This window comes from Mesocricetus auratus, unplaced genomic scaffold (genome assembly GCF_017639785.1).
Source record: "Mesocricetus auratus isolate SY011 unplaced genomic scaffold, BCM_Maur_2.0 Super-Scaffold_100018, whole genome shotgun sequence".
Lineage (NCBI taxonomy): Eukaryota > Metazoa > Chordata > Mammalia > Rodentia > Cricetidae > Mesocricetus > Mesocricetus auratus.
In genome coordinates, this window is record NW_024429199.1 from 39044451 (window position 1) to 39071752 (window position 27302).

A 27302-nucleotide genomic window follows, 5' to 3' on the forward strand; every position below is an offset into this window, starting at 1 on the left:
TTGTAAAGAAAAAAAAAGGTCACCTTCCTGTTATGGCAGGATAAGTCATGGGACCTGAAAATCACATAGACACAAACACACACTTGTGTGGATCTGTGCCAGGGAAAAGTATAAACCCTTACCACATGAGTTATATGCACAGATAAGGGCTGACGCTACCAACAAGCTTTCAACACAAGAGAAATGAACCCCGAGGTCACAAAGTGTCAGAAAGCAAATTTTCTTATGGGTTCTGACCATCTGCAAAAGTGAAAATGTATTGGCAGAATATCTGGATAGTTAAACACGAAACAATGGCAGGAAATCTCAGCCTCTATCCCAACCCTGAGACAGAATAAGCTCTGTTCCTACACAGACAAAGCGGGAGTCCTCCCTTCCACCCTCAAAATCAGTCTGAATAGATCGGATGAAGTTAGGAATACTTGAGTGTAGTTTGTTTAACATTAAGTAGCATTTGGTTACATAAAACACACATTTAAGGTACATACAGCAATTGAAGAATCCTATTTTATGCTTAGGAAGGTTGGGAGTATTTCAATACACTTGTATCTAGACACAGCAAGTTCTTTCAAGGTTCAGTTTGTACACACTTTGTCTATAACATTAAAAATTAAAGGGGACTGTTGAAATGCGGACCCTTTTGCCTTTCTTGAGCAATGGCATGATTATTTACTGTGGAAATAAACATTGGCAAACATATTATAAAGATGGGTTTGTTCAGTGGGTTCTCAAGTTTTTCTATAACTGTTTAATTCTCTTTGAGATCATTAGTTGTGTATATTTTTATCTCTGGTAATTTTGAAGTTAACTTAAATCTATGAAAATTGGTAAAAATGAGCAGAAACTACCAAATTCTGGAGAATTGAGGCTGCAAAAAGGAGTTGCCATGTTGCCCTTTAGTTTTTCTTGGGTTTCTCAGTAATGTGTCCCAGACTTCAGAAGGGTGATGGCTGCTCCCGCTGACCATATCCCAACATCTCAGGGTTTGTGCAAGAGTTCTCAAGGCTGTGTACTACAAGTTTCAATCTAGGGAAGAATTTTTGTGTGTTTAAGTGACATTTAGTACCTCTTTTCAACGTCTCCTGATGCAGATACCTACCCTGTTCTGATGAAGGTAGGAAGGACATTAACAGTGATTTTCACCAGCCATAGGCCTGGCCAGGAGTGAAAACACTGCTGTAATTATTATTTTTTTTTTTTTGGTTTTTCGAGACAGGGTTTCTCTGTGGCTTTGGAAGCTGTCCTGGAACTCACTTTGTAGACCAGGCTGGCCTCGAACTCACAGAGATCTGCCTGCCTCTGCCTCCCAAGTGCTGGGATTAAAGGCATGCGCCACCAACGCCCGGCTACACTGCTGTAATTAAACATTTTGCATTTCAGTTCCCCTTATCTGGTCCCATAGAAATGATCTTGATTTCTCACCATTTGAATCCCAATGAAAAGGGTAATGAAATCAGCAATAAGCATATTTAAGTAAGTATGAATGAATGGGATGAATACCTTTTAAAATCAACATAGCAGGTACAGGAGATTACCTAGGACTTTTAATATCTGAGATTTATAAATAAAGGCTATTAGTTTTGTTTTTTTTAAGTAATTGAATATGGGCTTTCAACATCAGGAAGCCATTTATTGCTCAGCATTATACACAGATGATGCTAAGTACTGCGTCGAGCATCTCATTTGCCTCCTCTCTGTGTTAATGAAGAATGGGGACTCAAGAAAAAGCCTCTAGTTCCCAAACAGCTCTGGATGTGGCTAAAAAGAGGGCACTTAGCAACAGAGGGGGAAATGACGAGAAGGAAATAGTTTTGTGTCTGGGAGCCATGTGGAATTCCAAGATAAGAAAAACAGTTGCTAATTCGAGTATAAAAGCAGGAAACACAATACACTTGCTTCCTTCTATGTAAACACAAGTATATGTGGGGTTGCGTGAAAATTATTTTTCTCTTGCTGAACCACAAAGGCATAGAATCAAACTGCTTGTTTTGGACACACTGGCTTCTTCTTTTTCTTGTGGATATTATGGCTAATAACACAACGAGTTTAGGGAGCCCATGGCCAGAGAACTTTTGGGGTAAGCTACCTTTCCTTTACTGATTTTAGTTTAAATTGAGATGCACCGGAATTCTCTGCATAGTTTATTACAACATTGGAGATCTCTGAATTGCTTGTCATAACTGTCTAGTGGCAGTTTTCATAGATTTATTTCAAGAAATATACTCTTTAAAATGTTGTCAGAGTAAGCTACAGATATATTAAAGAAGGATCAGACATAGAAAGTTTGGTTGGTATTAACAAAACTTAATTAGAAATGATGAGTTTTTTTAAGTGGAAATTTAGAAAAAGAAATATAAAGTAGAAGTCCTTGTTAAGTGGAAAATAACACAAGATTTTGTTGGAAAACTATATTTTATTTGTCTGAAGGTGATGGATTATATATTTTGTTTCCTGAAACCAAGGTATTCTACAGAGGCTTTTGAAGTCTGTGTTTTTGTCTATGTTATTCCTTATAATTTTCTAAGTCAATTTAGACAACAAGCCTATGCTTGAATGAATTTTGAGTATGGTGACAAAGGTAAAATGTGGAATTAAAAATGAAATTACAAATCTAGAAAAGATGAAGTATAGATAACTTTATATTACTACGATGGAAGCTTGTCACAAAAGGAAGAGAAACAATACCAAAGTGGTGTTTTGGCAGAGGCTATCAGCAACTCAAGCTCTAGTGTTCAGTGATGCTAAGAGCAGGATGTGCCAAGGTCAAAACCACCACCCATTCCAGGCCAGATTTAATATAGGAGCTGGGATGTGCAATGACATTGACATGTCTCTGTGGTTCCGAGAAATTTAAAAGTAAAGGGAATAACTTAAGTTAAACCTGAAGGACCTTTGAAGGAACATTGGAGTCTATTGAGAGATCTATAACCTTATTATGTGCAAGATGAGTTTTTAATCATCTCAGAAAACTGTACCAAGCTTTCTGCTGTGACTGGAGATATGGCTTCGGAAGCTATTTGGTAAATACTGAACAGTGGCGGCCATCTGGCCCTGACAGTCTGGCTTACTTATCAGTTATCACAGGTATTGGCATGAAGGGAATTAACTAAATATTTTTATTAATTAATAGGCTTGTTTCAAACTTCAAGAGGTTTATCAATGCTACAGTCATAACATTGCATAACAAGACAAGTGAAAAACAAGTTATCCCTACAAATTCTAGGTAGACATCAAAAGACAAGAAACTTTTGAATTCTGGATGGCCTAGTGGTACATTTGTGAAAATTACCTTACTGATCTCATTTCTATTAAATGATGGAAAAACAGCTAGAGTGCATCAAAGTGAATTCATCATCACAAAACAATTGTAAGTCATTCCAAAGTAAGTAATTGCAAGTGTAAGAATTAACATAGAAAAGCAAGTTCTGTCTTTTCCAACTATCCAAGTTAATCTCCACATTTATCTAGGAAAAAGAATTCATTTTTCATTGACTAGGCACAGATGATTAGGAGCTCATTTATTTATCCTAGCATTTAGATGTTTTAATAAGGAAACCTGTGCTTAGTAGGGATTTCAAGCTACCTATATCAAAGGTAGGTATTAATGCCCCCTTCTCTTGGCATGTAGATATGATAGAAGATAAAATAAGATGGAGAAAACCAAGAGACTGTTTTATTGCTAAATACTTTCAAACCAAAGCAAAACAAAAATGGTGAACCAAAAGTAAGTTTGATGCTCTGGGTGAAATATTACATTATTATTTCTAGGATAAATATATGAAGTGAAAGGTGTAATTATAGATTAATGTATGAAATGTAAATATTTCCTGACATATAAATGTCAGTCTTTCCTATTTTCATTTCTGTTTTGCATCTAAATTGCTATTTATTTTGATCTCTGGTCCTCTCAAAATATTAATTTGGGAAATTAAGCACAGTGCAGTAGATTACAGCACCAGCCTCCAGAAGGACTCCTTTGTGTGGCCCTTTGAATTAAGAGAATAAATAAAAATGGCGTAGACAATCACAACTCACACAGGGAGCCATAGGAATGCCTCAAACTTAAGATATTGAGATGCATTAAAAGCTCAAAATGTAGGCGGGCATTGGTGGCACACGCCTTTAATCCCAGCACTCGGGAGGCAGAGGCAGGCGGATCTCTGTGAGTTCGAGACCAGCCAAGTAAGTTCCAGGACAGCCTCCAAAGCCACAGAGAAACCCTGTCTCGAAAAACCAAAAAAAAAAAAAAAAAAAAAGCTCAAAATGTAACTTTCTGGTTTGCTTAAAGAATGCAACATTTTAAGTAATGATATCCAGTGGCTACAAACAAAGATAGCTTGCATTTTTTTTCAAAGCTGTCACTCAGTCAAACCTACTAAGAGTTTTGCAGGCTCTAAAACCATTGATGCCACTAACAAAAGTGGCCTGTGACTGACAACGAAGACGACCCCACCTCCCGTTCCACTTGTGCTGCTCAGTGCATACCCCTCTCTGTAAGCCATCCCATCAAGGCAGCAGGGACCAGAGACCCTCACAGTCCACTGGGCTGACAATGACGTGGAACTCGTGCGTTCTCTCAGGACTTGGGAGTCCACACGTGACACTTGTGTTTCTCTCTGCTGTCTTCTCAGTGTGCTCATTTTCCATCCGTTTGGCTAGCGCTGTGAAAAACCGAGGTAGAATATTGGTGTATGGGCTTGCATTTACTCATCTAGTCTGATCCTCCCCCAAAATGAAAGATTTCTCTTTTAAAGTGGTTTCATTCTGGGAGGAGATTAGGTGTTCCTGCATATGCAAACAGAAGCCTACGACTAAATCAATAACAGTATCGATAACTTCCGTTTTGTCATATGTTACCATTATTTTACACAAAAGGACCAAGAATGAGAATATGCTATAGAAGTTAAAATGTGAAACGGTCCCTGAATTATTTTAGGAAAAAAAATGGGTTATTACCTATTCCTAGAAAATCAAATGAGTTCCAAATAAAAAGACAATTCTAAGGATAACATTCTGGTCATTCATTTCTGATATGGTAACTCAGCCTCCTCCAGGAAATTCATTCCCTCTGTAGCTCTGGTTGACCTTATTAGGCAACATATCAAGATGATACAGATAAGGTGCTATCTGAGAATTTTAGGGCACTCGGGAGAACTGTTATCAGCAATTGAGTGAAGCAAAAGCACTAGGGTATGCGTGCAAAGAAGCAAATGGCAGACCAGGACATCTCTATGTGGAGATTAAAGGACAGAGCTGGAGATGAGAATGGAGGCAGGTGTCTTTACGACTCTGGGTAGCAAAGCAGAAGCTGGAGTTACTGTGGCAGACTCTCTTGCACTGCGGTAACCCCAAGGCTCCTCTCCCCTACTGCTTTGGGTTTCTCCCTAAGGTTGGAAATAGCTTGTGAGGATGATGGTGACTCAGGTGCAAGAGGGAGTAGACCAGAAGTTCTTGATCAAGGTCCTCTGCTGACATCTACTGACAAGTGTGTCTCATCTGCCCTGGGGCTAATTCTCTCCCTGTCTTCATTGGTGGAGCCCTTAACTGCAAAGCCAGGTTCTTGAGATCGGTGCACTTCTGACTAAGAACATAAATAGTCTCTTTTGTGAGACTCTCTAGTTGACCTGATGACTCTCATTCCATTACTTTCCCGTCTGTCTCAACACACAGAGCCACTTTACTGTTCTCCTATAACCCTGGAACTTTGGAAGCCTGATTCTTGTTCTGCCCTTTCTGGCTTCCAGTGCTTCTTATGAGGGCCTGGGAGCCTCACTACATCTATCAGTCTAGGAGTGGGTACCAGCTACTGAGACTGCATAAAGGATGGAGGGATGCGGGAATGGCCTCTTTACCCAGAGCCCTCATTGCTCATATACCGTAAAGCTCTTGTCTTTCTTTCCCCTGACTTCTCTTTAACCTGTTCGTGAAAAACAAATCATACAGGTAATATATTCTCGTTCCTGCTACTTTTCATGGCAAAAAAATACCTTACATTTTTGAGTTCTTTAGGCTTCCAGTGTTTTGAAGCTGAAGCAGAAAAAGAAACAAACCACAAATACTGTCTGGGTTATAAAACACCCCATTATTGCATTGCAAAGCTGGCTTTCACAATGATGTTCTAGTCTTCGTGTTTAATGATTCACTTGTCAGTTTAGCAGTAGAAGACCTACAGCTGTGAACCCTTGCTTATTGCCTCGACCCACTCTGAGGTAGATGAGGGTTACAAACTGGTTTGTTCGGGAGACAGGGCTGTCAAGGGGTGAGATCCTTAGCTGCTTCCTCAGCCTATAAAAAAAAAAGTTATGCCTCAACCTATAGCAAATGATGTGTCCCAGCCTGTAGAAAAGATGTGGCTTTTAGGGGGTCTAGCAAGCAGATGAGATAAGAAGTTTGCAGAGTATCAGGATGGTGGTGGAGCAGGCATGGGTGGTTCGTGGGTCTCTACCATTGTGCTTTCAAAACAGCAAGCAAACACTGCCCATTTCTCAAGCTCATTTATTCAGTTATGCGTTGTTACATATGAATAGTCTAAGGACTATTCCTGTGTGTCTGTTAGTTAGAAACTTTGAAGAACAAGTGTTTACAAACGTAGGTTCTGAAAGCAGCTGCACCTGGATCCCGAGGAAGATTCATGAGACTGTGTCTCTCACTGGGCTCCATGCAGCTGAGGTTATCATGGAAGTGGAGTCCAAAAGCTGTATGTATTTCAGTCATCCCTGGTCTCCAGACTTCTGCACTGATATCATGAGAACTGTCTTTTCTGTTGTTGTTGTTAAAACAAAGCTAGATTTGGGTATCAACATCATGCAAGCCTTGTGAAACAAATCAGAAGTATTCATTAATTTTGGGCTATCTGGAAGAGTTTATGTAAATTCTTATTTATTATCTAAAATATTCACCATTGGTGACATTGTATATGATATTTTAAGCTGGGGGTTTACAATAACACTTTCGTTTAAAATTATTTTAAGTGTGTATGTGTGTGAGCGTGCGTATGTGTGTGTCTGTGTAGGTAGGTGATCCTGGCAGCCAGAGGCATTGGATCTCCCAGAGCAGGAGTTACAGGTGTTCTGAGCTGATCAATGTGGATATAGGACCTGTGTAAGATCAGTGAACCCCTGAGCTGTCTCTCCAGCACCACATTCTTTTCTATTTTTTTTTTCTTTTTAGACATTGAAGGGCCACTGAGATCTCCCAACTCTCTTCTTGGTTATGACAGTTTGTGTTTTCTAAGAATTTGCCACTTGAAGTATATTTTCAAACATATCCAGTAGAAGTCATTCATACTATGTTGGCATGTCTTCCCAACACTTTATTATGAAAATGTTCACTGGACAAAAACGTTTGAAGAATTCTACAGTGAAGACTCATTCATTCTGTGTCTCGCTTATTTCAGTTTCTATAATGCTTTTCGGGTCCATCTGTATTGTTTTAAATTGTAAAATTTCCTTTCTTTGTTCTTTTTAGGTTCAGTAACACTTTTCCATTGTTATGCAGCATTCATACATATCTATATGCTGCTAAATAACATGGGATAGTTTTGAGAATTGCATTGTTTGGAATTTTTGTCGTGCAAACACTATAGACTCCACACACACAAACTAAGATGGCTTTTACAGGGCTTGGTGACAGGGTCTTTTGAAACCCTCATCATAAAGGTGACCCACCACTCACCAAAACATCATTATGTCACTCAGGGCTCAGCAGGCTCCATTTCCTCAACTTACTCATCTGGTGATGGACATTTGGCTTGATGTCATGTCCTGGGAATTGTGATCAAGTACTGTTGGATTAAAACCACACCCAAATCTTCATAGCCTGTGTTTGACTATCACCCTAATTAAGGTTGCAGTGCTAGTATTATTGCTTTGATTCATTCTGTCTTACTATTGCAGACATAAGTTGGCTTTCTATCTTTCAAATCTGAGGGCAGTTGTAGCTTGTAATGCATAGATATCTCATTTACTAATTTTTGGGAATATGAATTGAACCTGCTTCCTGTAATGGGGAAAGAGATAAAAATTGGTGTAAGAAGTGGGTCAGGTTGTCATTTTGGAATGAAGAGACCTCACAAGAAGGTTAGGTTATACCTAAACAAAAAAGGAAGAGGGCTGGAGAGATGGCTCAGAGGTTAAGAGCACTGACTGCTCCTCCAGGGGTCCTGAGTTCAGTTCCCAGCAACCACATGGTGGCTCACAACCATCTACAATTCAATCTGGTGCCCTCTTCTGGCATGTAGGCAGAACATTGTATATCTGATAAATAAATAAATCTTCAAAAACAAAAGGAAAATGGAAGAAAACAAAAGACATAGAAAAAGTAACCATGTAGATACCTACAAACATATTTTTGAAAGAGCAGATTAGATGATCAGAAGCATGTTTGGTGAAGAACAAGAGAGGAAACACATGATTGGCTCAGGTAGGAGACATCAGCCCATATTTAGGATTTTGCTTTTCCTGGGGAGGTGGGATGGGACATGTGTATGACATGACTGGACTTGACTGCATGATTGAAAAGAAAGGGCAGCTTGAATACACATGGATGATGCTGCCAAGACAAGAAGCATAAAGCAGCATGAACCCCAGCTGGGGACGCTGGGGTCCCCCACAGCGTGTGGTGATGCTGGAAAAGCAGCAGCATGGACAGGGAAGGCTGAACCCTGTTCTGTTGTTGAGCCCAAGAGAATTTTCCAAAGGAAGCTATTTATCCTTTGCATTGTCAGCTAATTGTAATCACTCACATTTCTGTGCACTAAGGTAGTTTCCCCCAAAGTCCTTTCATCGCAGCCTTCCTATCACTGAAACTACCCTCGTCTACAGGAAAGGATGATCTGTTTCGGGATAAGGTGAGCCTATGAGTCCCGCAGCTGCAGGGCCGTGAATGTATTCACCAGCGTTCAATTTTATGATCACCTAAGAAAATCACGGTGGAATGTTGTAACAATTCAGCAGTGGCCCACTAGATGGTGACCTCTACTAAATGTTCACACCACTTACAGCATTGGGGTTGTGATTATGCTTTCTGAGATCCTTGGTCAACTTTAAGATCTTTGAGTTGGAAGACACCATGATGGTGTCTGTGAGGAGCAGCATTTCTGAAACTTCTTTATCTTCAGAATTTAAGATTTGGGGGCCTTGATAAAGTTAAGTTGAATCATGTTATGGAAAAGAAAGACAAATTTTTAGGTTCAATTATGTTTATTTGATTTCTAAAATAATATCTGAATTTATGAAATCCCTGAGAACATTGAACTACGATATCATGACTTCTTATCTTTGTGGGGAAGATTTTGGATCAACAGTACTGGATTCAGTAGCTTTGCCCTAAATTACCTTAGATTTCAAATACCATCTCAGAAAGAACTTGACTTATGATTAATGTAAAGTATTTTGGGAAGTTTTGATATAATTATACATGAAGATATTTGTAATAATAACAAAGGCAGCCTTGCCTCAGGACATCCTTGTGGAATAAGAGGCAGAGGGACACTATAACATAAATCCTAAAGTTAGGTAGTTAGTAGTGATTGTACTTATGTATTTATTAGTGTTTATTTAGTTTCTGCATTCTAGATATTCTATATGCTATATTGGCCACCATGCTAGCTTGGCTTTATTCCTACATCTGCCATGGAGAAGTCCCCAAACCAACCATGGTGAAAGCAGAAAGGTATAAAGGGAAGCCTTCCCGCCAGCCTGGTTCCAGAGCCGCATCAGTCCCAAATAAACACACAAGAGGCTATATTAATTATGAAGCTGTTGGTCTTGCTTGTTTCTTACTGGATAGCTCTGACTTAAGTATTTATCCCATAATTGCTAATCTAAGTATTTCTCCTACCGGAGAGGTTTCCAGGCTTCCTACCCCACGGGGTTACATCTTGGCTTCCTGTGTTTCTCCTTCCCAGAGTCCTCCTGGACTCCTAGTCCCACCTATCTTGGTTCCCTATTGGCCAACAGTGCTTTATTGACAAACACACAGGACTTCCCCAACAGAAAGGCTCTTGCAGTTTAGACCTAAACTTACAAAGTTTCTTTGTATCCCATTGGTCAAAGAAGTCCCACTGAGAGCCCTTAGGGTAGGGGAATAGACTCTATCTGCTAACAGCATTACAAACAAAGAACCTGTGCCTGTGACCCCTGTATTAAAGCCTTCATACGCATATCTCCAGTCTCTAGCTCTTGGCCTGCAGAATCCTTGTAAAGGCAATTTAAAATACGCCTTGCCTTTCTAGTTAACAGTAACTCATTTTTTTTTGTACGAGGAAGACAGTGATGTGACAACTCTGTAAGAATGAGCTCCCCAGACAGAGATTTATGTCCGTTTTTAAGGAAAATTATACACGAGTGCACAGAGGATTGGAAGGAATCGCAGGCTCTGAGACAGAAAACAACAACACAGTTTGAGGCTGGCTCATGGAGAGGAGTTAGGAGGAAGGCTCTGAGCAGCAAGCTAGAGGGGGCTTAAATATCTAGAGGTCTTCCATGTAGAGGAAGGGCTCAGCCTCTCCCATAAATTCATTAAGAATATGCTTTCACTTCCTGAGGAGCAGCCCCGGAGCACCTCCATCAAGGGAAAGGTGTCAGAGCTGTGTACACATCTGTTCTAGCCTGCAGGGGAAACCAGGGCAAATGCAAGCTGGCAGAATTGGAGGGCACTGGTGTGCCATGGAAATTTGTGGAGATTCTGGAGGTGAGGTGTCATTATCATAACCCAGACATGAGGGAAGCGTGGGTTGTAACTGGAAGAACAAGAAAGAGCCCCGGTGTCATGTCATTGTGGAGTCAGGGATCTGAGAGTCTGGGTATTAGGAAATACGACATAAATCAGTCAGCCCTCCAGATGGTTTTGTCCCCGCACTTCCTACCTCTGACAGAGTGCAGGAAGTGAGGTGTCATCCAGACTGCAGGTGGGAGAGATCAGGGTGACACAGCAAAGCAGAGAGAAAAGCCAGCTTAAGGCTCTGATGATCTTCTTTAGCAAGGGCACATTAGCTCCAATTATAATTCAAAGGGAAGTGAGCTGTGGACATTTGCAGTTCTGTAAGAAAATCCGGTAAGTTAAAGTCGCTCTTCAGTGATGCTTTAATTTCTAAAGATGATACAGGAACACGAGTGAACGCTTTCAGTTTGAATAAGGGGGAGTCCTGATCATTCTCTATTTCCCCAATACAAAGTATGTTAAAATTCCGAGCCCATTCTGAGAATTACAGTTCCTACTCTGCCCTGTGGTTACAAATGAACTGTCCCTGAAGTCAGAGCTACTGGGTTATTGGCTGTTCTTTGTTTCAGAGGATCTTATTATGTCCTTTACTGTTTCCGTGGCGATTGGGCTTGCAATCGGAGGATTTCTCTGGGCGCTGTTCGTTTTCCTGTCTCGAAGAAGAAGAGCCAGCGCGCCCATCTCACAGTGGAGTCCCACCAGGCGACCCAGGTCTTCCTACAACCACGGCCTCAACAGGACTGGATTCTACCGCCACAGTGGCTGCGAGCGACGGAGCAACCTCAGCCTGGCCAGTCTCACCTTCCAGAGACAAGCTTCCCTGGAGCTGGCCAATTCCTTCCCCAGGAAATCGAGCTTCAGGGCTTCAACTTTCCATCCCTTCCTGCAATGCCCACCGCTTCCGGTGGAAACTGAAAGTCAGCTGATGACTCTGCCTGCCTCCACCGCCCCATCGGCCATCAGTACCATGCACAGTGCCAGCCGGCCCGACTTCCGCTGGTCCAGCAATAGCTTGCGGATGGGTCTTTCCACACCACCGCCACCTGCTTATGAGTCCATCATCAAGGCATTTCCCGACTCCTGAGTCTGGGCGTCCGTTGTTTTTAATTCTTTTTCAAAACAACATTTTTTGTCTCTTCTAGAAAGGAAATGATATGTAGGGTAAACAGAATTTTGGGGTCATAGGCCCTAGTGATTGATTTTTCAAGTTGATAGGTTCATGAGGGCTGAGCATTGCCAAGCAAGGCTCAGTTTCTTTTGAACACGTTTTTTCTTACATATGTCTCACTAAAGTATTATTTTCTCAAGTAATCCTATATTTCTGGGTTTTGAGTTCAGTGTGAGGCATTGAATTAAAGATACCGATTAAAGATTCTAACATACAAATCATGCATATTTGTATGTTTTTGGTTAAGAAGACTTTAGATGTTTTTGTTTAGGGTTGTGATCCCTATCACTTTGCCACATGACTGCTGACAGACAAAAGTCACTAAAATCAAGAAATTTTAATGTTATTTTCTGGGTGACAAGTGAGTCAGTAGAATCCTAGAATCTCGGTGCTTTAATGTACAAGATGACGGAACAATGAATGTTATAAAATCCCGTGATTCCACTCAGTTATGTGAAAATCAAGCAAAAAAGCTAAGCCCAGCTGGTGTCATAGGATGGTTCAGTTTTGACACTTAGCTTGTTTTAACCCAGAGAGACTCATTTTGTAGTTCTTCCCAGTATAATTACCCATATCATTGAAGTAAAACCCTTGGATTTAGTAACATGAGGATTGAACATGATTGTTGTAGTTATTACCAAAGCAACAGTTTCTACAATTAATTTGTCCTAAGACAAATTTTTATTTTACATCAAGGAACATTTTTCTCTCTTGGATTTGGATCCAATGACTAGGAAAGCACTTTATCTAGGGTAGTGTTTCTCAACCTGTAGGTCACAACCCCTTTGGGGGTCTGATGGCCCTTTTAAGAGTTGTTGCCTAAGACCATCCGAAAGTACAGACTTTACATTGTCATTCTTAACAGTGGAAAAATTATAGTTATGAAGTAACAACGAAAATAATTTTATGGTTGGAGGTTACCATAACATGAGGAACTGTATGTTGAGAACCATGGCTCCATGAGGAACTTCCCTATTAACTCTGTGGACAAATAAAAATTGTTCTACAGAGAGATAGCCCACAGTGGAGACACCCTGCCTCTCTGAAAAGCAATTCCTCCTGGTCATCTCAACCCCCACCCCAGTACTGTCCCCTGGGGTGATGCTCTGTGAATTCCATTTCCACCTTCTCTAAAGTCTTTCCAAGGTGACCCATGCAGACTCTAAGACCACTGTTTCAGATAGTCACCCAAGGAGTCCACATCAACAGGTGGAGGCATCTTTAATGTGGGCACCAGAAACTTTCAGTGGTTCTTTTGCTCTAAGGACAGTTCAATGGGGGGGCATTCAGAAACGGATACATCAAATATTCAGCTTGTGTTGTTCATTCTTCTGTAGATTGGAGTTTGCAGTGATACCCACTGGTCCCAGCTAGTGCTGTCTGATCATAGCTCAAGAATATAACTATTTGCATCAAAGATCCCCTGTAGAATATTTTTTCTTTTTTTTCTGAGACAGGGTTTCTCTGTGTTGCTTTGGAGCCTGTCTTGAAACTCGCTCTGTAGACCAGGCTGGCTTCAAACTCACAGAGATCCACCGCTTCTGCCTCCCAAGTACTGGGATTAAAGGCATGTGTCACCAACACCCGACTTAGAATATCTTTATTAGTATCATAGAATTTGTACTATCCATTGTTCCTCAAGAGAAATTATTATTCAAAATGCCTAACAAAATATCTTGTAATTAAATATGGGGGAGAAGAAGGAAGGACAGAAGGAAAAAAATACAGCAAAACAAGAAGCTAAGATACATTGGCATCTTTTTAGTAAGGAGATGTAGAGGCTGTAACATAGCCCCAGTAAGATTTTGCAAAAGCATCAGCTTAGTGACAGGTCTAATTTTAGGTTGTATGTCATCCCTAATGTTTAACATGGGGAGCAAAGAAGGCAAGCTTTCTATCACTCATGTATACTGGGGATGAAAGCTGTCCCTATCTCCCAAGGGAAGGAAATGAGAGTAGAAGGTCTCTGGTTCATTTGACTATCTGGCAGAACTCTTGCTAATTCAGCCCGTGTTATAAAAAGACCAAGAGGAGTATTTTATAAATATCGTTTATTGTATGAAATGTGAAGTTAAAACCAAAGCTGGAAGAGCTTTTAGTTGTAATTGTTTTATTTGAAATGTTTTGTCAATTTTGAAATAAACTGAGAGTCAATTTCAATTCACAGTTTATTTATTGACTAATTAAAAAAAACACCTTCTACAAAGAAGCAAGGGATCTGCGAAATAAATAAATCTATAAATAAATAAATAAATGTGAAACAGAAAAATGCATAAATTGTGAGACAGAGTCTCACTATTAGCACTGGCTGGCCTGGAACTTGCTATGTAGAACAGGCCAGCCAGTAACTCCCAGGGATTTGCTTGCCTCTGCTTCCTGTGTAATAGAATTAAAGTCTTGCACTGCCATGCTTGCCTTAAAAAAGATATAATGAAGAAATAACATGGAGTTTAAGAATTATTTATTGTCGTTGGTATGGGGGCACATGCCTGTAATTCCAGAACTCAGAGTTTTGAGGAAGGAGATTCCACTGATTTGAGTCTAGCCTGTATTATACAAGATCTAACTTTAAAAGCACAATAATTGTTATTGAATAAAAGCATCTGGTAGGCCACTGTTTGTAAATGCATACACCAAGTTCTTTTTCCCACAAAAACATGTGACAGAGACAAGGTAATGGGTAATTAAAAAGTAGTAACAAGTATTTACTACAGAAGTTAATATTTAGTCTACTAAATTAGTTATTTACTTATAAGAGAGAATGTCATACCACTATTAGCAAATATATGTAGAAAAGAGGGTCCCTTCCATATTTCTGGTGACCAAGTACACCGGGGCTGCCTTTTACAAGAGTCTAATGAAATGTACTAAGAGCATTGTAGTGTGTGCCTACAGTCCTAGTACTTGGGAAGTAGAGGTAGGAGGATCAGGGGTTCAAGGTCATTATCAGCTACACAGAAACCTTGAGAACAGGCTAAGCTATAGGAAAGCCTATCTCAAAATTGAATAAAGTAGAATAAGATCCCTATATTGACCTTAACAATCCTATAAGGCACATAATTTTCTGTAAGAGAAGTTCTGAATTATTTTTAGGTAGTTCAATCCTGATATAATAGCCATGTACAACTGAACCAGAACATTCTATAACATGGTAAGCAAATAACCAAATTTACTGAGTTGTCCTTTGAGACAAGAAATAGCTAAGAGGAAGGGAGAAAGCCAGAGAATTGCCACCATGGGTAACATGGAGGAGAAAACGATACCGGAAAGGCAGAGGCATGGAGTAGACAGAGTACGATGTCCTTACAATAAACCCCATTCACGAAGGTAGCATTTACCATTCTATGACTCTATAACTTGAAAAATTGACTCCCTAACTTGTTAAAGTGACAAGAAATGAGAAATACATTCTTGGGGTGTGCCCTGGGATAGCTCCTCCCTGACTCAGGCAATTAGACCCCTGTGGCAGGCATAGGCACTCATAGGAACACTTTCTTTGAATTGTTCTAAACCTGACTCAAGAGTGGGGGGCTGTCCAGGGCTGGCAGTGCTCTCAGCACAGGACACCTGTGAGGATCCTAGCCCCTGATTCTCTTCTTTACATACACTCTGATCCTTTATTTTCTAATCGAGGACAACTAGGTGCCCTGGGGACACTGTAACTTTTATAAGTCCACCGCTGTGGCAGAATCCCAGTTCCAAAAGGAAACCAAAACACATCTGCAGAGAAGGATTCATTTCCTTCATGGAATTCCGTGTCAAGGGACCGGCAGAAAAAAATGCAGCTGTTGTGTGATTGTGCATTTCTTCAGAGTAAAGAATTTTCATGAGCACTGACAGGCGGGTGAGCAACTACAGACATATTTCTTCTCTTCCTGTTTAAAAACTCATAGACCAATTACTGACACCCTCCCGTGAATTTTGTAAAAAACATCTTTCCATACAAGGTAGTGCTATACACATGGTATTTTTCCAGGGGTCCATATACCGTAGGTGTGTATTCCTGCATTGAGATAATGCAGGGGAACACACTCCACTTTGATTAGGAAAGCAGGGCCATCTCTGTGTAGCTGTAACAGAAGGGTTGGCATCTCCGAGGCTTTCTGTGTAGACACTGTTTACTAGAGAGCTTTTGATATTGTAGGTGGTACTAAAGTGGATTCCACAGTCAAAACCATGTAAGACACAGGATTTGGATGAATCTCTCTTATTTGGGCTTCTGAGTAGAAGGCAGCCATGGGAAGCACTTGCCTCTAGAGGCTGTTTTAAGATACACTGAGGAAATGACTGATCACATTCTAAAAGGTGTGACCGGGAAGACCCATGACTGCAGGGTTAGGGGGGTCACTACAGCCAAATGACCTTGTTGCCTGTACTTTGTTCTCTACAACCACTGAAAATAACCTTAGAAGTAGATGGAGTTATGAGCTCTGGGATTGCCAGAATGCTAGGGACATCATGATTCTAGACTCTTTTTTTTTCTTTTTTTGGTTTTTCGAGACAGGGTTTCTCTGTATTGTTTTGGAGTTTGTCCTAGAACTCACTCTGTAGACCAGGCTGGCCTTGAACTCACATAGATCTGCCAGCCTCTACCTCCCGAGTGCTGGGATTGACGGTGTGCACCACCAATGCCTGGCAATTCTAGAATCTTTATTGAAAAACCAAGCTATTAAGGAAGAATGTGCTTAGCTCAGCCGGGCAGTGGGAGGGCTAAAACCTAAAATTATTTCCTGACTATAGTGAGGACAGGGGGGTTGGAGTTGTCCACTCTTCATGAACAGAAGGCAAATACTGGAAGCATCAATGCAGTCATGGTGGCCACAGCCAGATGTTCCTTCAAAGATGAAGAACAGAGAGACAGTTTTGATGAAGTGCAGAACAGAGAGCTAATACTGTTTGAAAAAATAGCTTAGAAGATCAATGGGAAAGCCATTGTGAGAGAAAAGTTAGAAAATACAACAGCAGAATTTAGCAAAATGTATCCTAAATAGAAAACCATAAACACACACACACACACCCTTCCAAAAGTCAATAACCCAAACAACAAAGAAGCCGGGCAGTGGTGGCACACGCCTTTAATCCCAGCACTCGGGAGGCAGAGGCTGGCGAATCCCTGTGAGTTCGAGGCCGGGCTGGACCGACAGCCTCCAAAACAATACAGAGAAACCCTGTCTCGTAAAAACCAAAAAAACAAAACAAAAACAAACAACAAAGAAAAGTCATTCTGCTAAAACTCCACAACAAGGGTGGGAAGAGTAGCCCAATGATTACAACCCTTGCCTGATACACTTGAAGAGCTGGGTTCCAGGCAGTACCACAAAAGCAGACACTGGCACTGCTAATGCTGGGGAAATGGAGTCAGAAGTTCAAAGTCACCCTCTGTTAAATTGTAAGTTTTATGTCGGAAGGGAATACACGAGACCCTGACCTCTCTCTCCTCTCTCTATCTCTCCACCTCCCTTTCCAAAACAAGAATTCACAAAAAATAACACACACTAGAATTCTGATGATTTATAACAGACATCTCCAAGACACAGTATGTTCATTGTTGAGAACACCTCATGTATGTGTTTTAAAACAATCAGGAAAATTAATAGAATGGACCCTAATACCATCTGAAGCTTACATGGCCACATGTACACACACCGTGCAAAGCTACGATTTACTGTGATGCTTGGAAGAAACACACTTGTGAAAAATTAACTATTTCATACTGTTACTAGAAATTTGCCATGGATTCAAATGCCAATCTCCTTTTTTTATGTTTCCCTTTCCCTGACCCCCCCTCCACTCCTTCTTCTTCTGCTTCTCTCAACCTGTGTGTCATCTCTCCTTTTGCTTCATAGAATGCAAGAATCAATTTTGTTCCCACACTAGTGTATAAGACAAAGCCAGAGGTTGGCGCCATGACTTTTCTGGACAATTAAGCAGAGAGGTTACGTGGGGAGCACAGAACATTGCTTGTCTTCCTCCAGCCACTTCTCAGGTCTGAGTTCCTATGGCTGACCATCTGCCCATGTGTGACAGGAACAGTCACCACACTGAGTGAGTCCCACTGCTTAGGAAAGAAGGCTCTTGACCAAGCAGAAGTGGTGGTTTCTACAGCATGTTCAGGGGTCTGGAAGCAGGAGAGATAGTATCTTGAAGATGGCTAAAACCTTAAGAAATTATATTTAAGAGTCCATTTCTTCTGTAATAACCAGAAAAAAAGAATTAAGCTATCCCACAAAAGAGAGGGGAAAAAAATCAATGAAGTGTCAGTCACGTTGAAATTCTTCATCTCTGTACATGATGAAGTCTGACAACATCCCCCTCCTTCCTATGGCAGGGATAAGCTGATTATCCATTATGCACAGCAACAAGTTTCTGCCAAATTCCCAGTTCCATAGAAATAATTCTAGGTTGGATTATGAAACCCTGTCAAACTGCTTCTAAAAACACAGAGGTTTTATATGTGTGTGCTTGTAAACTGAAAAATGTGTACATAAGAAACACATTAATAAAAAATGATGCTAGCAAATGACCTATTTTCAGGAAAATAAGCATGCAAACAGATAAGCTAAAGGTCATGTAGTAAGTGCTGGAAAACAGAAAACAGTACTAGAAATAAAAAGTGAAAGCAGAAGACACAAGACACAAAATTAAGTCAATCATATCCATTCCTGAAAATTTACATCTAAGCCAGAGGGAGACAGAGGCAGGTGGATCTCTTTGAGTTCAAGGCCAGGTTGGTCTTGAACTAGAACAGAGATAGTTCCAGGACAACCAAGGCTACCTTTTTTGATAAACAAAAAACGAAAATAAAAAAATTAGATCTGATGAAGTATATGCAGGTACACCAATGATAGATGGCCTTCTGTCCTATCAGGACTTTCTAGCCGCAAACCAATATCCTAAATCTTACTTAAATGGAAATGGTTGAGCAAGGTTGAAAATAAAGGAATATAGGAAGGGATTGAGAATATAGCCCTAAAGTAGAGACCCACCTAGCATGTGTGAGAGCCTAGGTTCCATCCCCAGAAACACGCGCGCGTGCGCGCGCACACACTTACACACACACAGAGAGAGAGAGAGAGAGAGAGAGAGAGAGAGAGAGAGAGAGAGAGAGAGAGAGAGAGAGGGAGAGAGTTTTAAATAAAATTTCAACAGACATTCACATAGAAATTTTGAATGGGTTTGCTGCAAGCAGAACAATAGTTTAATATCAGGCCTCGATATCTGAGACCTGTTAATGTAATGTTATTTGGGAAAATGCTTTTAGAAGATGTGGTGAATAGTGTACTAAGGCAGTTAATATTAAATTGCTAATTTAGTCAATTAAGGATTTGGGTTTTTGTCTTTTTTTAGACAAGTTTTTACTATGTAGCTTTGACTGCCCTGGGACTCCTAAGTAGACTGGGCCCTTGAACTCACATAGATCCTCCTGCCTTGGCTTTTCAGGTGCTAGAATTAAAGCCATGAACCATAACACACAGCAGTTAAATCTTTTAAAATGTAGATTCTCATATCTCTGTGGTCCCTAAACACTATAGGAAGTGTCCTAAGCAGAAAGCACGGGGACATTTGCCACAAATATGTAGATAATATGAGGCCTAAACAGAGACACTTGAAAATGCTAGCCTCTGAGACTGGAGTTGCCACAAACCGTAGAATCCTAGCATCTACTCAGACCCTGGGACAGATACAGATACATGCTATGTATTACGTCAAGGTGAGCTAGAACTGAGAGATGAGAACCTACTCAGCTCCTCCCTGGCTAGGCACAAAGCCTTCACTCCTAGGTGGAGTTAGAGATACCCAAGAGTGTGGTAGAGTATGGACACTTCCTTACCATGTTTCCTTCATGACTGACTTGGCCATTCTACTCCAACTCATGTTTGCGTTGGGCAGCTATAAGATTAAACGATTTCTGTTGGTTATTTTCAGCAAATATTTTGGTAAAAGGGACCCTCGAATTTACGGGGCTGTCACAGATCAGGTCAGACGCTGGTTGTTTACGGAGCACAGGCCTCTCTCACTTAAGTTCATTTTGACTTCTCTGCTGACTGGTAGACAGCTGGTTTTAACAGACACTGTGATGTCAGATCTGATGACTTTCAAAGCTGTCATGGAGCCGATAAGAAGCAGCAGGAATGGTCAAATTAAAATGTCATAAAACTCATTGTTCTTATAAAGATTCCATCATTTTTCTTTGCTTCTTGAATCATTGTGAGAATATAGGTTCATTTCCAGATGACTGACCAAGCAGACACATTGTCCCAAGTGTCCCCACTGTTCATTACGGGTAAGACATTTTCCAGAGCTCAGTCCATCATTCCAAATGCTTTTGCTTATTGATGGCTTGGTTTCCAGACCATCTTACTCTTATAATCAGCTAGGACAAAGTACAAGTGTCCCCAAAGATTAGAAACAGGCTCCACCAGGCCTTCATTAGAGCAGTGTGGGTACCTCCAGTTCTTCTTCGCTCCTGACATACAATGTCATGTGTGGATGACCCTTTGGTAGCTTTTAATGGTGTACACCTCCTCAGCCAGGGATTGTGATATATCTGCAGATGGTTCCAAGGACACCACCTGGTAACCAGGTTCCCAAATCCAGATTATACCATGCCAAGGATTTTTGACATTCAACACTTAAGACTAAATCAGCACCTTTATTAGATTCATTTCTTCTGCACAAAGAACAGAATTTATTGTCCAAATTATCCCCAAAGTGATTTTGGAAATGGAAAAATGTTCATATTTGATACAGATAAGGGCAAATTCATGGCTTGAAACAAATTCATTGTTTGTGTTTAGACACTGCAGTTCCTCCCCAGAGATGGGAGAAATGTAGCTAATGTTCTTGGGTAGAAAGGGAGAGGGGAGCCATATGTGGTGGTTTCTTTGTTCTTTTCTTTTTCTCCATGCACACATTTTCTTTATCCGAGACACTCTGGGGCTATTTCCCATGAGCTTTGACATGCTTTTGAGAAAAAATTTTTCATTCTGTTGGGTTAATTCCACCCTAAGGTATTAACATAAGCGGTGTGGCTCTGGCCTTTGACGTCATCTTCCTGAGTGACTACCGATTACTCATTCGGGCAGATTGTAGACACACCGTCTCATTGAATCTGTGCTATCTTTGCCAAATCAAATCTGTAAAGTTCACTTGCAATTTAATGTATTGTTTTTGAGTCATCTTGACATTTTGACTTCGTAAGTGTAAACTGAAAACTGCATTTACTGGAAATTTCTTTTTAAAAATAAAGCAACGTATGCCAGAGCCCTGATCTACGGATGCTTTATGAAATTAAGCAGTGCCCATGAGGGAACACTGCCGAAAGAAAATTTAAAAAGGAAATTTATCTCTGCTAACTCTGTAGCACATGAAAGAGTAAGACTGTGTTAAACACCAGAAGAAAACCTTTGAGGGAGACTATAAACCACTGCAGGGGAGTATGTATTTCAAGCACAAACAGAATAACAGCATGAAAAACTAATGGCAGAAACTTACCAGTATTGAGAGAACTTGACAAAAAGCCTGTCTTTATTTTAAAGTTGTCAGTATTATAAACAGATGAACCCCTTGGCTGCTGAGCTTGTACTGTATACTAAGAAATCAGTGGACCCAGTTCGGTGGTACACACCCATATCTACAATTCCAGCACATAGGAGGCATGGGCAGGAAAGATGGTAAGATTCGGACCAGCCTGGTCTACATAGTCAGAACCCATCTCAAAAGAAACCAATGTAAATTGATAGAAATGACCAGAAACTTGGGCATTTCCATGGAGGAGTTTTCCTGTTCATGACAGGTAATTTAAAATGAACTCTCACAAGTGAGTAGGTTGAGCCCATACTTCATATAGATTATCATTTTGTCAGGCCCATGCATTCTGATGTTCAATGACAAATAAAATTACTAAATAGAGCCAAAGAATAATATTTTTATTATTAGCATTTAATTCTTTATTACATCTTCATACATGTCTATCACTGTACATGATCCCATTCATTCCTCCCTACCTCTCTAGTCCCCCTCTTAACCCTTCTGCTGGCCTCCTTCATCTTCTGAAATATTGTTTCATATATATTCATGTCATGAACATGTATACATGTGTCTATATATACATACACATGCATATACACATATGAATGCATTATATATTTCACATATGAGAAAGACATGTGATACTTGGTTTTCTGCACCTGAAGTATTTCCTGTAACTATCTCCAATTCTATTTATTTCCCTACAAATGACTCAATGTCATTCTTCTTTAAGACTGAATAAAACCATATCGGGTGTGTGTGTGTGCCTGCCACATTTTCCTTATCTATTTATCTGTTGACAGTCGTCTATAATGAGGCTATAGGATGGTGGTTCCCACAACACACAATATCTGTGTTGCATGACGACTTAGAGTCCATCACTTACATACTTAAGAGTTTTTTACTCGAATGCACCAAGGCAAACGGTGGACTGCAGACTATAGCTCAGTGTTAGAGCAGCTACGTGCAAGGTCATAGGTTCAATTCCCAGTGTGCATGCTTATATACACACACACACACGCATGCATACATGCACACTTGCACACTTTGACAATCTGTATGTTGCGGCCATCAAGGACTCAAGCAGACAGACAAAATAATAGCTAACATTTTTTCCTGCTCATTTCTAAAATTTTTAGCCTTATAAAACCTTAAAACTTTTATCCACTTAATTTTTTACATTGAAAGAAATTAAATCAGTAGAATATAATACCTGTTATATTTTCTTTGTTTCTTCATTCTATGCCTAATTCCTTCCCTCTTTGTACAGCTGAACTACATGTATAAATGCTTCTATACATAGTACAGCAAATAAGACATAGATGTAAAGTTAGGATCAGGAGCAAATATAGCATAATCAATGAGATTTTTTTATCAAAAAAAGTGTCTTCCACCCTAAAGCTCATCAATCATAAACCACAAAATAGCACTTGGTGTTCCAGAAAGGGACGGAACAGATTCATCACAGTCACAAGGCAAACCCAAAACTTTCATTTACGAGAGCAATGAGTTCTCAGTAATTGATGTTTATTGCAAAGAGACTCTATATGTTGTAATAACAGAATCCTAAGGAATTTCCTCAGGGAATCTTCCAGGGGATTTGTGGCAGTGGTGATCAGCATGAAGACAACTGAAAACAATCACATTGAAGCAAACATCGCCTTTGCATTGAACTCTGCAGTGCGTCATAAAAGAGATTTCCAGAATTCTTCAGTAACCCCCAAAACAAAGGGAGTTAACTGAGAACAGTGTGGGGATCCTTCAGCGGGTGTGTGCGTTAGTGTTTGCTGGCATGGTTGTGTTTTCTGAGCTTTCAGGAACCATGTTTCGGAGAGGTCGAGCAATGTGATGAGGCTACACACGCACCCTGTATGTCTTTTCAGAAAAGGAGCTTTTCCCAAGTGTGCATAAAAGTCAATTTTGGGTTTCAGCCGCTTGCCATTTCTTATATCAAAGGACTTTCTGGATGTCACAGTAAAAGAGGAACGCGAACACTCCCAGCATCAGCTAGCCACAGTAGACCTGGCCTCCTCTTAGGAAGGCTGACAGGTTGATTTAAGACTAATTGGGAAGCAACCCTGCTTCCTTATACTTGAAATTAAGCATAGGTTGTAGTCATAGGAGAGATACAGATCTTCATCGGAAATAATATTTCAAATGCAATTCCAAAGAGCCCAAGCATATAGCATGTCACATGTTAGTAAGTTTTATATATATTTAAAGCAGGCATAACCAGCAGCCATCTTGAACATTGCAGAAGAGTAGAATAAATCATCCATAGAGAGCCCAGCTTTGAGAAATTCCATTTCCTGAGACATGCCAGGATAAATTGCTCACTAGATGCAGTCCTCTGTAAATGAATGATACACCATGTCGAGTATTAGCTCTAAGTAAATTCAAATTTTTCTCTCTGGAGATAGAAGTTTGTCAAAGTCTCAGCTAGATCATAAATATAAGAGTTACCGGAAAATCTGCTGTGAGATCGTGTCTGCTAGAAATGGCAGAGGAACTACACCCATGATACTTCCTAACAATATGACTGCCTAAACAAGACCTGGACAATGGCAGTACTAACAGACATGCTAACTTAGAAGGGAGTACTCTCACAGGGTTTCACACCTAGGCAAAGAACTACAGGGAACTAGAAACTGCTGAGAAAGAGAGTGAGAATTAGTCCTTCTCAGGGATGAGCCTCCAACTGGTTATCTAATACATAGAAGTCATATACACAGAAGCAACATTAAATGGACTCAACATACATTGTATCTACGTGTGTGTGTGTGTGTGTGTGTGTGTGTGTAACAATAATAATCAAAGAAAAAGGGGCTGTTAATTTGAGAAAGGGTTTTTGGAGGGAAGGGACATACATGGAAGGACTTGGAGAGATTAAAGAGAAGGGGGAATGATAGAACTGTTTTCATTAATTTTTTGATAAAGAATAGCAATAAGTCAGGCTTAACCCCTGAATGGATATGACCTCGCTCCTCTCCTGGATATTTTCTGGGAATCTTACAAAACAGATGGTTAACCATGGGTTCCAGTGAAGACATCCTAACCTTCTACGTCCCTGTGTTCTCAGCTGTAGCCCTTTCAGACACATCTCAAGAACTACCCAGCGATCTCGTGTAAATCACTTAATAACTCCACAAGGATAAGAACCCAAAGAGTCACCTGAATCCTGCCTGCAGTTATTGTTAAGGTGGTGAAGTACAAGTCTCCCTTGAGACGATGACACCTATGCTTGGGTATGTCTTACTCTTTCCTTCAGCACTTCTTAAGTCTACTAGCCTCTGTGCTTAAGATGTCCAAATGTCTTTTTAACAAACTCTCATTCTGCTTTCAAAAAGAAAGTGCATTGATTAGTGTTTGTGTATAAATTGAGATTTGGTAGATACTTGTGTATTCAGAGAAATATTGGAATTACGTTCTCACTCTCTGCACAACTGTATCTATACATGCATAGCTCTAAGTTTTGACAGTGTGTATAAATGGCAGATGGGGGATTTGAACCAAGACAGTATGGTTTCACACCTACACTATATGTCTACAAAACGTGTTCTATTTTCACTTCCTATTACAGGAATTTAGCAAGGAAATAATATTTCTCTATCCTTTAGAATACTGAAGCATTAAAGAACAAGTTTTCTTGAAGGGAAAATATCTTCATTGATTTCTCCTAGGAATAACTAAATTCTAGAGACGTACAGTGCATTTTTTTTTATCTGAGGTTCAGCGTGAAAGAAGGTGAAAGCAATAATACAATAGCTCTACCTTTCCTTTTTAAGATCCTGGCTCAATAAAAATAGCAGAGGACAATGACAGCTGAGTCAACACAATGCAACATTATTTAAACACTAGAGATGATTATAAAAATAGTGTAAGTGTGTGAAACATATCTGTCTGAATGCAACGGAAGGATAGCTATATGCTTTTTTTTAAGTACTTATTTGTGAAAATCGGTGCATTTCAAACATTATAAAAGGAAACACAAAAGGTGGAAATAGTCGCATTAAATGTTTTTATTCTTTTCCCTTAATATTTTGATTTTTTTGTCCTTCCAATGAATCTTTGAAAATTTCTTGACAAGCTCCCAACCCATGAGTCACCAGGAGACTTTCTACCTTCCATGAATTGTTTCTTACACTCAGTGGCTGAGTGAACAGCCAATTAAGGCAAGGTTTCTTCTTTACTTAAAAGGAAGTTATTAACACTTACCTAACGGAGTTGCTTCTTATCAAATAATCCCCACTAATGTCTCAGAGTACATAATTAAGTTCTTAAGACACAATAAATAAGCACACCAAGATTAGCAAGCTTGGCTACTATTCGTTGAAGGTTCATAATTTTAGACTAATGTATAAGATAGTATAACTTAGTAAAGTCAAATAAATCCAGGAAAATTTAGTTTTAACCTTATCTTTATACATAAATATCTTTTTGAAACGACAGACACACTGTTAGTATCAAATGACCCCTCAAGAACTATAACTGCTTTTTATCATTTCTCATTTTACTTTTATCCTTTTATAGTTTAGGATAATTTCAAAATTAATTTTGTGATAGTGGTACGTTTCTTTCCACTTACTCTTAGAAACATTGAAAAGAAATGAGCAGTAGTCATCTTCCTTGCCTGAGCTTGTCATCTGCTACATCTGAGCCCGTCACTAGCGAAGATAAGACCATGCCACATACACTTCAGCATCAAGATGTTTTTAAAGGGTGCTTCATTACTTTTTAGGGTGATACTCTAGAGTCAGATTCATCACCTTAAATTACAAATATGTATTTACAAGTCCCGGGGATAGAACTCAGAGGCTTTGCATATGTTAGGCAAACAGAGACCTGAATTTGAATCCCCCAAATCGACATAACAGCCAGGCTCAACAGTGTGTGCCTGTAATGCCAGCACTGGGGCAGAGACAGATCTTAGATGCTCACTGACTAGCCAGTCTATCTAAAAGAATGAGCTCCGGGTTGGGTAAGAGATACAGACTCACAAACAGGGTGGGGATATGAACAAGAAAAGGACTCCCGACATCATCTTCTGCCCTCCACATGAGTGCATGCATGGGCAAGCACCCTCACACTGCACACAGATATCCTCATCCTCATCCATGCATGCCCAATACACACACACACACACACACACACACACATGCATGCACGCACGCACACACACACACAAATATTAAAATTCTTTACTTGCAGTTGGTTTAGACAATCTTAGGCAAACTGGCAATGGAAGTATTTTATAATAAGAGTAACCACAACACAAAATAAAAAGACAAATATAAAATAAACAGAAAGGAATAAAACAGGTCCACTTCCATGAAATATTGCAATTTTTATGTATTACTTTGAAGCAAATGCTTACTTCATTCAGGGGTTACTCTACTATATAAGACACTACAATTTAACTGTTGAAACTTATTAAATCCTCCAGAGGATTTATAGTTTTTTGTATGTTTGGGTGTTTGCCTTCATGACTGTCTATACATTGCATGCATGCAGTACCTGCAAAGGCCAGAAGAGGCGCTAGAGGAACAGTTGTGAATAACCATGAGGGTGCTAGGAATCGAACCTAGGTCTTCTGGAAGAGCCAACTCTCCAAGGAATCATATTTGGATCGAATGGAAATGAAGGGAAAGTGTTATTTATATTTTGAAAACCATTATTTCTACATAAAATTCTATAGCAGTGTAGTCTCACACACAGTGCAGTTTGTAGATGTGCTTTTATCTTTAGCCATAAACACATTTTAAGAAGCATGATTGTAGGAATGCAGAGTTAATTTACAAAGATATCAATAGAACAAACTTTTAAGAACACCACCAATAATATATCTTCTCTTTTTTAGAACTTTCTATTGAAATAAGGTACC

General features: G+C 39.9%; 1 protein-coding gene across 1 annotated transcript; it reads left to right on the forward strand.

Moving 5' to 3' along the window:
- Nucleotides 1-1914: 1914 nt before the first annotated feature.
- Myct1 (MYC target 1) lies at nt 1915-14050 on the forward strand. The gene is made up of 2 exons (XM_005065895.4): nt 1915-2077; nt 11292-14050. Exons 1-2 carry the CDS (start codon nt 1921-1923, stop codon nt 11804-11806), a joined length of 672 nt encoding a protein of 223 aa, XP_005065952.2. The 5' UTR covers nt 1915-1920; the 3' UTR covers nt 11807-14050.
- Nucleotides 14051-27302: the final 13252 nt, after the last annotated feature.

Excerpts from the sequence above, each read along its gene's own strand:
- Myct1 (XM_005065895.4), top strand. The coding sequence starts at position 1,921 with ATGTGGGGTTGCGTGAAAATTATTTTTCTCTTGCTGAACCACAAAGGC. Across the intron at positions 2,078-11,291 it reads ATGGCCAGAGAACTTTTGGG|AGGATCTTATTATGTCCTTT; the intron begins GTAAGCTACCTT and ends TCTTTGTTTCAG.